The sequence below is a fragment of the Gobius niger genome (assembly GCF_951799975.1).
Source record: "Gobius niger genome assembly, chromosome: 6".
NCBI classification, from domain to species: domain Eukaryota; kingdom Metazoa; phylum Chordata; class Actinopteri; order Gobiiformes; family Gobiidae; genus Gobius; species Gobius niger.
Genome location: NC_136857.1, coordinates 10432241 through 10448084, shown reverse-complemented (window position 1 = coordinate 10448084; position 15844 = coordinate 10432241). Strand labels below are relative to the sequence as shown.

At 40.0% G+C, this 15844-nt stretch overlaps 1 protein-coding gene across 1 annotated transcript in view; it reads right to left on the bottom strand.

The window, feature by feature from the left end:
- The window catches only part of cntn3a.2 (contactin 3a, tandem duplicate 2), a 74385-nt gene that overhangs the window by 33265 nt on the left and 25276 nt on the right, over positions 1–15844 (bottom strand). Inside the window, exons 5-12 of the mRNA XM_079558592.1 lie at positions 14626–14721; positions 12943–13146; positions 11581–11683; positions 11098–11282; positions 6033–6169; positions 2729–2858; positions 2116–2266; positions 493–620 (exon numbers count right to left, since the gene is read on the bottom strand). Coding sequence (XP_079414718.1) covers positions 493–620; positions 2116–2266; positions 2729–2858; positions 6033–6169; positions 11098–11282; positions 11581–11683; positions 12943–13146; positions 14626–14721 — 1134 coding nt within the window. The remainder of the gene's footprint in view (positions 1–492; positions 621–2115; positions 2267–2728; positions 2859–6032; positions 6170–11097; positions 11283–11580; positions 11684–12942; positions 13147–14625; positions 14722–15844) is intronic.

Sequence of the window (15844 nt, the reverse complement as noted above, 5' to 3'; positions counted from 1 at the left end):
ACATTTTCAACAATGTTGACACACCTCTGTGGAAGCTAAGGCTGTCATAGCTTTCACTTGTCGAGGTAAATTAAGGGTTTCAGCAACTCTAAGGACATCTGTGATCAAGTACTTTGCTCAAACTGTGGTTAAGTGCTTTATTGCAGTAGCAGCGAAAATGTAATTTGACCAGAAAGTCGATAAAATTAAGAGTTTGCAAAGTTTAGCCCAACACAGCATCTCCGCCTGTTCAAAATGGAAAAGAGAAATTAATCCCCAATGTTTTGAAGGCTGCTACTTAATTATGCCGGGGTTCTTTGTTTATCGCCTAAGAGGACAAGCTTCCCAGTGTGTTGACAGCCTCCTTAGAGCAGGAGTTTGTTTATGCTTGCTACCCACCGGTTATTGACTTGCGTCCTTTGCGGTCAGAGGCACCCATTTGTGATAATCTTTACTGTGCAATAAATTGTGCTTACGAAGTGGAGAGAACAACACTTAATAGAGCAAACTCACCGGTAACAAGCAGGCGTCCGGTGGTACTCGACATGCCAAATCTATTCCTGGCGAAGCACGTATAGCTGCCTGCGTCCGACTTGCTCACGTTGGCCAGTCTTAATGTGCCGTCGGGGGACAATCGAATCCTGCAGGGGCGGACAGCACAGTCACAATCAACAACTTTGCATCCCAGCTTGTCAATGATCTGAGAGTTGAAGATAGTTTTTGGTGGGACTGAGAAATATCTAATTAAACCTTTATTTAAGCTCATATTCCAAGATTTGTGATGAATGCTTTAAAATGATGTTGCATGATGAACAAATGATCAGCAAATTTAGAACATCTTTGAATCACCTTTGACACAAATGAAAACACAGTCGCAATATTACCAAGTCCAGCAACTTTTCAGATGTGACTTCAAAATTAAAGTTTCAACTAGAGGAATTTGTAGAGAGAATATCGCTTATCTATTCTCTTGGATAAAGCCGCCTCGTTAGTCATCCAATTGTTTTTTACAATAATACCCAATAATCCTATAAACAGTGAATAGGCCTCTGGATTTTGGATAATTTGATTACGAGCAGAGCACATCTTGACAGATATATAACCAAGCAATCCCAGAATTTCAGAAGCTTGGATTTGGAGAAGATTAATGCAATACAAAAATACCAAATATAATGCAAGCAAAAAAATAGAAGAAAAAAAAAAGCATTGGAGATAAAATGAGAAACAGTGTAAAGTAGGTCCAATGATTCCCTAGAGCTTCTGAGAAAGAGATTCAAGCCTGCATGAAGTATTTTAATGTGTTTCATGCAGGGGCGGATCTAGAGGGGTGGCACACACCCCAGCTGTCACCCCACTGATGTCATGTGACGTCTCACAGGTGCTCTAGAAGCTACTTCAGAGGCTCACTCTCAGTTTGTACTTTTTTGACAGGAAAAGAATTATAACAACTCCTAAATAAGGAGCTAGGTGTCAACTCCTGTTGCTCCCAAGACAATTTTTTTTCTTTTTTTTTTGTGTGCAAAAGTTTACATTTTACCTCAGTTAGAAACCCCCTACTTATCTTATGGACAATGCTTTGTATATAATTTTGGGAGGCTCAGCTGCATCTAAATGGAAAGACAACCTGGGTATCCCGCTATAAACATTTGACATTGTAAAATGTGTTGCTACCCCAGAATTTATCCCTGACCCTGCTTGCCACACCGTGATTTTTTTTCTAGATCTGTCCCTGGTTTCATGTATTGACACAGCAATAGATTATATTTAACAACAATTACTGGAAAATGTTGTTGTTTTTTACCCCTATAAAATACAGTAGTTCAGTAGTAGTGTTGGACAAAAAGATTTGGGGTTCAATGGTAAAATAGGGGTCACTGGGAGGAAAAGGGTTGGAGTGCACTGATCTAGACAAAGGTTTCTATTTGGTGAGGACTTTTCATAAATTAAGATGTGCAAAAAGAGCATTTTGTTTGGCGTTTAGAGTCAACTGTGCTGGAGATAGAAATAAAAAAAAAGGGAGATTAAATGCTGACCTTTCATCTTGACCTGCAGCCGCATGCATTTGAATTCCTATTCTGCCTTAAAATGTCAAGTTAAAACAGTTAAGTCCTTTTGAAGTGCAGATAGCATTTTCACCTGTCACTGGTGTGAATAGGCAGGTTGCCTTTCTTCCACAGGATGCTGGCCATGGGATATGCCTGGGGTTTGCACTCCAGTGTTACGGTGGTGCCTGCCTTAGCTTTGAGCAAGGCTCGGAGGACGTTCCCTGTGAAGTCTGGAGGAGAGGCTGATGGGAGGGGGGGAGGAAAAAAAAACATAAAACTGACTTTAGAAAAGGGGCTGCAGCAAATCGCTGAGAGCAAAGAATGTGCCAGTTTAATCTGTGCAAGAAATATCACATCGAGGGGTAATGACAACAGACAGTTTCTCAATTTGTTAGGGGAATTGAAAACATGTTAGGATCACAAGTGAGGATACGGGTGCGGTAAAAGCATTTCAAAAGAAGTCATAAATGATTTAGGGCAGAAAGGATTGAGGGTCTAAAATGCCACTACCATTCCCGGGCATCAAAGAGACCCACTGCCTGATGAAGCAAAAAATGTTTTTAAAATACATTTGACCCCGCTAAAACCATCCGCATTGACCCCATTACCCGCTAATCCGGACAACCTTTTCCGAATGACAGTGAGATGACCTTTCAAATTCTGATCCGGAGGCTTGAAGCGCACAGACAAAATGCCAATCCTACCTAAAACCATGAGTTCGGCGGCGAAGTATATGACACCGTGCCGGTTCTCAGCCACGCACTGGTACATGCCCGCGTCGGCCAGCGTAAGCACCGAGACTGACAGCACGCTCTCCTCCACGTGGATCCTGTCCTATGAAGAGAGAAAAAAGCAACAGATAAAAGAAAAGCAATTACAGCAGATGTCTTAAAGGTGGCTCTAGCTTGGCTCAGCACGCTTCGGGCCAAAGGAGCAGCAAGCAGCATGTTGGCTTCAAGGCACCATCACCGGGCGTCGATCAAACAAAGGACTCCACTGCTGTAAATTGGAGAGCAAATAAAGTTTTTCACAGCACAGCGGTACGTTACACAAGGCACTTTCTTTGTTGTTTGGTTGGAGATATTCTTCACACATGGGGTTCCAGTAATAAAGCACGCCGCATATTGTCGGCTAATCATTTTGGGGTGTGAGGCAGGATTGTTCAGGAGGCCAGTTTAACTCTATGTAAGCGAAACAGAAAATCAGAGTGATTTTCAAGCGCCTTGGGGAAACCAGCATTCTCTTCTGGGCAATTATTCAATAAAATTACAGAACAATAACTCAGACTTAAAAAAGGAGAACCACAAAAAATATCAATTGATTGTCATGGCTGGAGACAGAATTCAGAAGATTATCACAATTTTCAAAAGTCAATTCGACAACAATTACATGGTGAGGCAGAATGAGATTTAACAATAGAAAAAAAGCCACTTCTATCAATCAGAAAAATAGCATCTGTAGTTTTGCATTTGGAAAAGCAGTGATGTCGCATGAGTCCTATGAACTGTGGTTAAGTTTTGGATGGTGCTTGCTTTGTGTCACTGTTTTTTACAATAATGCTAATTGTTTTTTTATTGTTTAAACGCAGAACACGTTTTTTTGTTTTGTAATTATTTTAAAATGTTTGTTGCATTGTGTTTTGAGGAAAAGGGATTTCTGAGTCTGCAGGCATGAGTTTGTGCCTCTAAATAGTCCATCTGGAATAAAGGCGCGTGTGAACGGTCGTCTGTCACAAAGTCCATGTGTTATCACTGCTATTAGCTGTGGTCCAGAGTGCAGCCCACGCTCAAAACATCTTGTGTCCCTCTAGCCTCTACAAGCCATAAAACGGAGAAAATTAAATATACACTTTTTATTCTCAGTTGTCTGCATTGAAAATTATGTCTTGTTGCAAAGTGCAATTTTATGCGCCGAGCTGATTTGAATCACAAAAACCCATTCTCCAGCATTTGTCTTGTATTGTTTTTTAGTTTGACTAAAAGGAAAGCAAGACTGAACTGACACTTCAGAAAAAAAGATATGAAGAATACCCCTATGCCATGTAAAACATGTTGGTAATGACACTGGTGGCAGCAGAGTGTAATTGCGTCTGTTCTTCGTGAAGGCGGTTGTTAAGCTAATGGTTCGATCAGCTAATCTCAATTTACTCTGTGTTTCTGTAATGAAGCAAGAAAGAGACACGCAGACACAATCATAAACATCATTTGCATTCCCGCACTAGAGGAATAGAGCTTTTTGAATGAGATTTTCAGTGAGCGTTCGGAAGATTTGCTTTCTCCTGGAGGCAGCCAAGAAAAGTCAGGTGGGGTCAAAGATGGCAGTATTAAAAAGATGGTATTATGAGATTGTAAAAAAATCTTCCGATACAAATCTTCCATTACTTAATAGAAGGAGATGTGCAAATGATGACTGTTGTCTGGCTGCGATATGCTTCAATTAACAGAAAAAGGCTCTGCTTTTACAAACATTTGTATCAAATCCTCTTACAGATAGTAATCAGAAGTCTTGCCATTCACAACAACTGAAAAAACTCATATATGTGACCCAGGGGACATGGAGTATCTTTACTCTCGCCCACAATCGTCTACTGCTATAGCAACTTTTGAGTTTGATCATCCAATCATCTGACAAAGTCTTATACACACAGCTGGACAAGCTATCAGAGTATGATAAATCGATACAGTTAGGCATTTCTTGGCATAAGCATATGGCATTGCGAGACCGAACAAATCTTCTCCAGAGCCAAAGTTTAAGAGTGGATTCCCTCACAATGGCAAAGTATACCAAAGTTTGCGATCCAAAGGTACCATGCTACTGTCAAGAAAGTGCAGGTAATAAAACAAAGTTAATTAGGACTGCACAACATATTCCCACTTTAAATGGTAAGCAAGTAGCAAATTAAGGCTGCGGTTATTTCTAAATCTCTTCAGTCTCGCAAATCATTGTCATGCTCTTGTATTTAAAATTGAAAACAGACTGAACGCAAGCAATTTTTGGTTTTATATGCCTGTGATTTGAATGAATATGTAAAAAGTTTCAATAAAATAAAAAAAGATATCGAAAAGCGCTTAAACGTACTTCTTCCAATGCATCTTGATCATCATGTTGTATTATAGATTAGATATGATATGCTTCAATAAAAGGCAAAATGATCAAATTCACGCCAGAACCAGAGCTGCATCTCCGGTGGTCTGAACCAAGGTGTTCTTTTGTATTGTAAACTGCACTAGAGATTAAGCCCATTGTCGCCTAAATATCCAGCAGCTTTACCGTGCGGCATGAATAACGGAAAAAAAAAAAACCCTTGTCCCTTTTCACGTGAAATAGGCCCATCTCACAGGGACCGCACTGATCCTCTCTAAGACTGTGTAATCTGCCAAAAAGGAAGGGCCCATAGAAGACAGCTACATTCACGTCTCGTCGCTGGCAACTGCAATTTTCAATAGCTGCAATGTGTTTCCTCCTGGCTCTTGGCTACACACAAAATATGCATGAGAGATTTAGTCTCTCGATTCAATGTTGAGAGGTGGTAGAGATGGAAACAGGGGGTAATTTACCTTTTGAAATTGGCAACTGAGGGATTTTTCTATAAAATTCAGCCCTCAGTAATGGTATGAGACCAACTACGGACACTGCATTGAGATTTATTTGCATTAATCATGAACGGTTCTCAGTGGTCTTCAAACCTTTCTCAGTACCATCTATAAGAAAAGATCTCCCTCCTAAACTAGGACTCTACCAGATTAAAAACATAGGTTAAACAAAACTTTGTGAATGTACAGAAGAAATATAATGGTCACATTAACATGAATATGAAAAGATGATCAAAACATTAATCTCTATCAAACTTTACAATGAATTGACAAAAATACAGTATAAAACTAAACCAAGCTGGGATTTAGCCCCTGAAAATGGTAAAAAGCATAAATCAAAGATCACCCATTTCAGAAAATAGTAAGAATATAATGTTTTGATTATCACTGATGGAGATGGGTGAAGACTGCTTACTTCTGAGACCAGCGGCTGTCCATTCTTGAGCCAGGAGTATGAGGGTTTGGGTTTGCCGTTGGCCCGACACTCCCAGTACAGTCGCTCCTCTATGGCCAAAGCCGTGTCCTTCATGGTCTGAATCCACTGGGGCTTGGCTGTGGAAACATCAAATACTTCAGGAAATCAGTAACAAGGCAGCTTCAATTTCTCTCATTAAATATGCCATAAAGTCAAGGCCACATCCTAAACTGTTGGAGCGTGAAACCATTTTACATTTTATTTGATTGTGTAACTTGAGGTTGAGGCGTCAATGTAATAGGCTTGATGTAGTGTTAAAAATACAGTTTAGAAGAAGAACCGAATACAGAGAACCATTTCAAGTCGTTGTAATGTAATCATATAGAACTGTTTCTGGAAGACGAGAATACCAAGATCATTACTATTGTCTCATGTAAAGCGCTTTGTGACTGTCTGCGAAAGGCGCTATAAAAAATAAAGTTCTTCTTCTTCTACAAGTTGAAAAACAACACAGACAGCCTTACCTACAACATAAACTTCAGTTTGAGTGATGTACAAAGGTATTTGAACTCTGTATGAAGCAAGTGAATAAAAAACTAGACACATGGAGTCTTGGCTTTTTCATATTTAGACTTGTTAGCCATGAACATTTCTTCCCCGTGTCAAAGTCTCTCTGAAATCTTAAATGTTTCTTCTTTTGACTGTACCTTACCCCATAGTGTGTTTTAGATGATCAAGTTCTCTGGCCTGTATCAATGTACACTTACTAGAATGTCACAAACAACTTTAACACTAGCATTGCGATGCCAAATCAAAATTGCATAGACTTAAGAATAGCTCGGGTCAAGGGAATGCTTTACCCAAGTCAAGCTCCATCTTGGAGGGTGTAAGATTTTATAATCAGGGTCAAACAAGAGGATGATAAAAATAAAATAAATTTCAAAAAAGAAAAATAAGTACTCTTAGAGATCAGAGATATTATGATCATTTCACACCATTTTCAATTACCACCATTACCAAGGGCTTAACCAGTCATGCTTGTATGTTTCAATGATTGAGTATAATTTTATGTACTTTAACACATCCATCTTGACCTTAAAGCAGAACTAAGTAACTCATGCCCCAAGAGGCCATAAGCGCCACTGCAGGTGTCGTAGCATGTTGCGTTTTTTTTACTCATTAGAGTAAAATACTACGTAAATACTACACTGACAGAAAAGACAAAGAGAGAGAGGAATATTGTAAATCCAATTACACAATGGAGATATTTTTTTTTCGCTGAAGCTTGGTTGTAAATACTGTTTAAGTGGTGCTAGCCCACCGGTAGCTTTGCCCGCTAGCCTGCTAGTTTCTTCTTCATGATTCTATTAGTGCGTATTGGGGCCTCTGACCCGGTGCAGGTAAAGTTGCAATAATGGTTTTCTGGCCAGAGACACCAGGAGGAGATGAAAGACCCCCCAATCATCCCATCAACACTTGTATTACCCCCAGAGGGACTACGAAAAGGGTTAATTAAGGTAAACAAGTTACTTAGTACTGCTTTAAGTTTGAGTACGAATTGGCTCGCCTTCTTGTCAGCTGTAAAACACAATTCGTTATCAAAATATACGTTATTACTATAATGACGTTAATCACTATAATGACGTATATTTTGATGTCGTCAGCCTCATAGACTTCGGAATCCTCATAGAGATGCTATTTTGATGCTGTAACTAGCCTTGTGTACACTGTTGAGTTAAACAATAGTACCATTCCAACTATTAATTAAAATCAGAGCTAAAATTGTCATCATCTCAGAGTGTATAATGTAAACAGTAATTAAGTGATTTATATGGCTAATCAATTGTGTGCGCTTGTCCTCTTAACAGTAGTATTGGGACTATTCTCGGTTAGTGGAGACAAGGCCATCAATTCATGAAACGGTGACCCACATAAAAATATACAGTGCTCTACCCCGGGGCCCCAACTCACTTTATGGGCAACACTAATCTAAATGAGAGTTTTCTTAGACAACTGAATACTACAGGGGGGCATTTAAAGTACACAGACAATTGCAGGTCTCCTCCAAGTACTGCCTTGTGTAAACTCCATCATTGAAATGTGTTTTGCAGCTCGTGGCAACTGAGCAGAGAGAGCACTATAAAAGTAAAAGGGTTTCTGAATTGCCACCTTTCCCAGCACTCAAAGAACAACCCCTCACCTCAAGTCAGAAAAGTTATAAACGCTAACTATGCCCTTTGTGCACCACGTGTCACAAATACGCTCACTCAACAGACACTTTATGAGGCACACCTATTCAGGCGCACATGAGCGAGAGAAATAAAGTAGCAAAACTGAAAATACTCTGACATGTTGAAGACACTTTCTTAGATGGAGCATTTCAACAAAGGGCAGGTGGGTCAATCTCTACATTGCTGTGCAGTTGTGACATTGCTGCAACAATGATATTCCATGTTGCCTTAAAACAGGTTCAAGGTTCCTTTTGTCGTACCAGCAGGTAAATTTGTTGGCAGAAGGAAATACAGCAATCCAAAACCAATAAAATACACAGGAGAAATGATGACCAGTGCAGTCTTACTACAGTCGCCAGTTCATTTGTAGAACCTAATTTCTACATAAAGTAATGCTTTACACACAATTTAAAAGGCTAATAAAACCTGTAAAACAAATGATTATAATTAAAATTAGAATTAAAATACTACAATTATTAAAATGATTATAACATTTGCCATAGGCACAGCTTCTTGCAGGGGCCTACAGGGCTCAGAGGAGGTGAGGTTTTTGTTCAAAAGTGCCATCGCTACATCGTCTATAATACATTTTTAGAATGATTCGAGATGAGTCCAGATGTCTCCAGGACAGTTATTGCACTGAAACGGAAAACTGCATTTCAATTTAAAGCTTCTTGTCACAACCATGATCTGATTCACTTTCCTAAGTCTTTTAAATACTTGATCAATTCGAATATGTGATCGCAGTTGCAATACTTGACAAAAAAAATCACAATGAGACATTTTTCTATAATCATTCAGCCCTAGTACACATGTTCTTCTGCTATACCCTGCGTATAAGCTCTTTTATGACAACACACAAAGCCTGGAATGAACACCGCACACTCTGCAGGTACAGTACATGCCGTCAGTCAGTTCTCATTTCACTGCTGTCAATGTAGTCATCATCCAACAAAGAAAGAAGCAACTAGAAAAGAAACAGGTATAGAAAATTATGTTCGACGGAACACTCAGGAGGCGATGGCACAATCAAGGTGATGGTATGAAAAGACGGCGATAATGTTTTAGCCATTATTCTATTGCATTGCTGATCTCAAAGCATAATTCAACAGGGCTTTCTCGCCAAACGTCACACACAAAGATTGATATGACTGCTATCTCGTGTCAGAAATTGATTAGCGGTGCATAGCCACGACTTGATTAGCTTAATTAATACAAGAGTGGGAAGGAGGAGCGGCGAGAGATGTTGACTGAGATTTTGCACGACGCCTAGGATTCAGTGTTTATGCAAAAATAAATCATCTCTTGCAGAGCGTTCTCCTAATCAATGGAGAAAATCTGACTTGAGACAGTGAGAGTGAGCTGGCACCAGGGTTAAAAGCTTTCCTCGATGTTTTTTTATTTTATTTTAAGGCAGTACAGCAGCGGAGCGCAGTGTTCTGGGCTGTGCTCCTAAGACGCTCAGTGTGTGGGAAGAGAAAATGTGGATAATACTACAGATCGGCGCTGGTGGGGAAGTCACTGGAGGCTTTCTGATGCGGTTTAGACTGATAAAACTATGTAATCCAATAGAAACTGTTACGATGCCACACCAACAAATCAGGCCGTCGAGGAAGTCAGCGCATTTCGGTTCTTCAGTATTTCAATGACACACATGCATTTGGTCAAAGCAAATATGAATATAATCATAATGGTTAAGGTTTTGACCATGGACAGCGTGCAATGGTGTTAATGGGGTGTGAGCGGCACAAGATGGATTCTCATGCGTTTGTGAACACGGATACTGCAAGAATTCAGTTTGCAGGCAGGTTTATGAGCACACCTGCGTCACAGCTAATAAGTGCTTTCATCTTGTGTGCACTGAGTCAATCACTTTCTTTCTTTAAACTCAAAATACAGAAACAATTACAGTTTTCCATTCCACCTTGAATGAAGAGCACTCATGAGCTTTCATACAGCACATGCAGTTTTCATGTTCATGTTTTAGTTTAGTTTTTTTCTTAATTACACTCCTTCATAAATTGCATGTGACGAAGATCTTAAGTATGAGCTGTCTTCTAAAGTGTTTATTTAAAAGGAAAACTCAATGTTACAGGGGTGATTCAGTAAACTCTCAACTGAACACACATGTCTTATTGATGAGGTCGGGAGGGCGCACACATGAATGACATGATAAGTTCTGTTGCTGTGGATCAAAAATAACCATTTAATAGTTCCATTGTGCCTGCGAACAAGCACAAAAAGGGAAATCAAAGGCTCAACTTTGTTACAATGAGTTCCCTTTTCTTACAAGCCCGAACAACTGTCAAAATAATTAGTTGTCAGTATCAACACATACGGTTCAAAATGTGTTGGTCTCCCATTTGTGCAGACAGACTTTGCCCTCTTGTTATTACGTTCAAAGACTAAGAAACTGTCAGTATGCTCAGAAATAGGTCGGCTTTGGCAAATACCTTTAATGAAAATGTTGTTTTTTGACTACTTTTGCTTAATAGTGTGCAGTGACTTAAAATCTTATTATGTGTTTTTGTGGGTGTGAAAACAATTTCATTTTCATGCATAATTTTGTGAATCGCAATGACATTCTAAATTATAAAAGTATCACAATAACCTAATTATTCAGCCCAGAGAATCTGCATTTTAAGACAAAGGTTGCGCCTTTAAAAAACTCCAGAGTGTCTGCTAAATATTGAGAGCCTGGCATTAATGTGCGTTATCACAAAGCACAGCATTATGCAGCAGCAGCACATTTACATATTTCTGTGCAAAGCCACCATTAATGAAAGTGTGTGATCTCAGGAAAAAAACAGCAAAAAAAAAAACAGAGTGCTTACCGTAAAAGGCCAGTTTGCCCGTGGCTATGTTCTTGCCCATCTTGTTCTCTGCCACGCACTCGTAGCCTCCAGTGTCGTCCTGCTGGAAGCTCGGGATTTCCAGCACCGCGTTGGAGTATTTCATTTTGACTTTGCTGGGGAACGGGACGCCATTTGCCCTTTTCCAGGTGATTTCTGGTACAGGACTTTGAGAAAAAAAAAAAAAGAAAGCGAAGAACAAAACGTAGAATTAAAATCTTAGAAGTCCTTCGAAGTCAGAGGAAATCACTTTACGAAAATGTTGCACAGAAAGTAGTGATTTTCTCTCTTAAAAACCCCCTGCAAATCCTATTCACAACATCGATTTATTTTTTGAGAGCGCTTTTGCCAATTCATTTTTTAAAAGCAGCTCGGACTGAAACACAGAATATGAAATACTATTGCCGTATAGAAATGGAGATGTTGGCAGCTTGTACTAAAACCACCCAAAAAAAACATACTTACTTTCCAAGGGCGAAACACTCAAGCGTTACAGTTGATCCTTTAGCGGCAGATACATTGTCTGGGAAATTAACTTCTATTTTCGGCTCATATTCACCCATCACTCCTGCGATAAAAAAGAAAAAAAGAAACGCGCATAAATTCTCACTCAGCTTTACGTTATTCATGAGCTACACGCGATATGGCCTGCGTCGTGGACCAAAACAATAGCGTGCGAAAGCTAACAGAGGTAAGGCATAAAAGACACATGAGCTTGCAATCATCTCGTGGGCAAAAAAACCCCCCAAAGTGGAGCATTGCTTTCAAAGTGCAGTCACCCACACACACCCCGGATATACTATCAGCGGGAAATAATTTAAAAATCTCGTCTTGGTTCGGGTATTGTGGGAACCTTTCGGCTGTTGATTTCATTTTTCAGTTGTCGAGTGGGTCGTTCAAACAGTGCATTTGTATTAGCATTCAGGCCGTGGAGACCGGCGCGTGCAAGTGATGCGACAGGATTTGAATGCACGCCGCTGCTACGTGGACACAACGCCGAGCAGAAACTAACTGGTTAAGCCACAAGAACACTCAATGTAATGGTCCAATGGCGTACGGCTTATGGTTTATTCATTTTCCCGGGCAATCTTTATTCACTCCTTCTATGAAAGCGTAACAGTGAATAGAACAACAGAGCACTGAGAGGAAAAGAGAAAGCTTTTAAAGGAAATTCAAAGAGAGCCGAGTCAGCAAAGAAGAGATTTGGAGGCTTTGTTTGCTGCCCTACATTTAAGCGTAACTGTTTACTCACTGGCATTAGCAGACTGCAAGTCAAGAGAACAGAGGGAGCACTGGTGCTCAAGCCAATTTTTATAAGATAAATGCACTTACAGGAACACTACCTGATTATTTCTCTCTTGTAGTGCCAGAGCCACCTTTAACATTTTTTTATTTAAGCAAAAGAGGACTGGACCAATCCCCCAGTTTGGGTCAGCTCTGGAGTAAAATTTGTTTCAAATATTCCATTTTGACAGACAAAAGATTCATTTCGATAAAAAGCCTTTATTTCACATTAGGCAGTTTATTTGGCTGTTAAGAGTCTTTATTGGCCGTTGAGCATGAGATAAATAAACAGGCGAGCAGTGTTTCTATAGAGTTTTAAAATCAATTAGTCCAGTGAAATAAATACTTTTTAGAAAAAATAACTCGGGGATTTAGATTCAGAAAGAGTGTCTCTCAGATGTTGGCTCCCTAAACACCAAAGGAGCACCTTCAACAAGGAATAATTATTGGGAAAAAAATTGAGGACATTTGAAATTTGACTTGACCAGGGGCCAATTTGGATTTGGATTTCCCACACAAAAAATAAAACTGAGGGTACTTTACCGTCGGTCCTGAGGATCAATGACGTGGGTGAACTCTGAACCTTGCCCTTCGTGACGCTGTTCATGACCACACAAGTGTAGTTGCCCACATCCGATGGCTCCACTTTGGAAATGTAAAGGTTACCCGTCTGCTGCGACACAAACCGCCGATTGTCTTGCTGGACAAAGTATGGGTACTCATTGAATACCCATGCATATGTTAGATCTGGAAAAATTGAAATATTAGTTAAAATGTTTATCTGAAAATGGTCTTAAAAGCAATTCATTTGGAACGGTGTATCAACTGATTTTGATTACACCACTGAACTTTATGCTTTAATGTTACCCCCACAACCATTTAAAAAACATTTTATAACCATTTGGGAGACAGCATAAAACCAGCATAAACCAGTCCAAACAAATCCAAGCCAGGTCTAAACCAATCCAAACCAGCATAAACCAGTCTAAACCAATCCAAACCAGGTCTATACCAGCCCAAACCAGCATAAACCAGTCCAAACAAATCCAAGCCAGGTCTAAACCAATCCAAACCAGCATAAACCAGTTCAAACTAGTCCAACCCTTATCTAAACTTGATATTTTGAGTACTACACACTTGGTAGAGAATGGTAGAGGTGGTAGAGGCTGAATTAGAATAGCTGAGCAAACTATTATAACTTTTTTTTTTTTTTTGTACCGCTACAGGCATCAATAACCACATAAGAAACGACTCTTGTTTTGGTGTTTGATGCTCTATACTTCAAAGTAGTCAGAAAATGTCACAATTAAAATCTAAATTAAGTTGTCAATTTCATCCACTGTTTGCTACTGACTTATGAAGCATGTTGAAATGGTTTAGTAAAAAATTGCGATAATGGGCTATATGCACAGTGACCCCACGTGATTTCCGCCTGGACAGTCAGCCAGAGGCTGTCCTTCCTGTCTGTCATCTCTTCCCATTAAAAATTAGCAGGTCCCACAGAAATGAAGCAATAGCTTAAGATTTGGTAAAGGACAGCGAGTAAAAGTTCGGATGTGGCTGGAGCAGGTTAAAAAATATTACGTGAGACGTAACGACTTCACTGGAGGAAACCTCCGTGTTCATAACGGTGGATGTTTTTGTCTTGAAGCTAACGCGGCTAACAAAATAAAAAATAAAACTAGCGCAAAGTTTTGAACGAGCCTGCGCAAAAAAGAATCGTCCTGTTAGTAGTTTAAATAATATTTATTTGTTTACATGTTATATTATCATTTTTCAACACTAGCCTTTAGCTCTAAGATAAAAGCTCCTACCTTACGACAGCTGGCGTTTCCTTTGGGTGCTGGATTCACAGCGAACATGATGTTTGTAATACGTTGCTGTGACTGTCCATCAGTAACTCGTTGTCCTTAACCAGATCCTGAGCTATCGCTATTTTTGAGTGGGAACCTGCTAATTGTGAACGTAAACGACCAGCGACAGGAAGTGCTGCGTCTGGCTGACTGTCCAGGAAGACGTCACGTGGGGAAACTGTGCATATAGCCCATACTGTACAGCAATACTCAAGGCAATTCCTAATTTGTACATCAAACGGAAATGCCATACCATATAAATACCGTTTTTCATTTCATACCTTAACTGTCTCTTACAGCCAATACGAAAAACAAAGAAAGAACTCCACTTCCACATTGATCGTTCTCACTCAATTAACTGTCAGGCTTTTACCTCCTGAGGAAGTGGGGGTTCCACACAGCAGCACCACTCCTTGTCCCTCGCGGACGGACACAGCGCTCCTGGTGTGCACTTTAAAATGATCTAAATCTGCAGCAGTGAGAGAGAGAGAGAGACAATGGGAAAGAGGGAGAGAGAGAGAGGAAGATAGAGAGAGAGAGAGGGAGGACAGATCAGCGCGAGGCTCCCAGGGTTTCTGAGTGGGGTGCAGCTGAGTAAAAGCTTTCAGCACAGACAGTGACACAGGCCTATAAGCTAATAGTGCTGCACTGGCAAAGCCCCAGAGAGACGCGCAAGAAACGGCTCTCAGCATTCAATTTATAAAACCAACATAAATGTCATCGCGCAGGTTTGGAGCATCACACGAGAAGTTAGCATATATCTCACTATTGTATAAACAGTAAATACCATCTCTGTACTGTATAAATAATGCATAAATGTCAAGATGGAGCCGTGCGCGTTTGTGATACAATCTGATGTCTTGAAAAAGGGGGGGAAACTCACACATACACACTGGCTGTCTTTGGATGCAAAACATATCGAGACAAAACTACATTCATTGAACAAAATAAACCCGTTTTGAATAGTTTGAAGCGACGAGACCATTTCTAAGAGTGTCTTGGGAATGAACTGAATAAAAAATAAATACACACTTTCTAATGGACTGTCGATAAAGGAAATGGCACAGGTGCAGGTGGCGTGATGAATGAGTAAATATTGCAGTGGACAGAGAAGCTTGGGATGTACAGCAGGTTAAAAATTGATGGGAAGGGTTTCACTTGCTCAGGCATCCCCGAAAACCATCCCCAAATCCACAAGAACAATCTGTCTGAAATCATCAACTTAACTACCAGCAGAAGATTTATATTATTGCTTCACACTTCACATCATGGCGATATGCCTAGAGAGGCACATAGAATACACAACCTTACCTTTTACTATGTGAACCTCAGCCTGATAACCAAAGTTCATACAATATTAATAACTGACAGTGTGTGTTGCACCATGCAGGTTGTGCAGGGCCTGTTTGCGGTGCAGATGCTGCCTCCTGCATAATGGGCTTTCGAACTTTACAGCGGATGGTTATGTAAATCACTTAATCCCTATAGGCCTATGACATGCTGTATAATTAAACTCTGCATTGTGGATGTCAGAGCTATTATCAATACTGGACAAAAATCCAAGATTAGTTATTGTGCTGCAAATGTCTCAT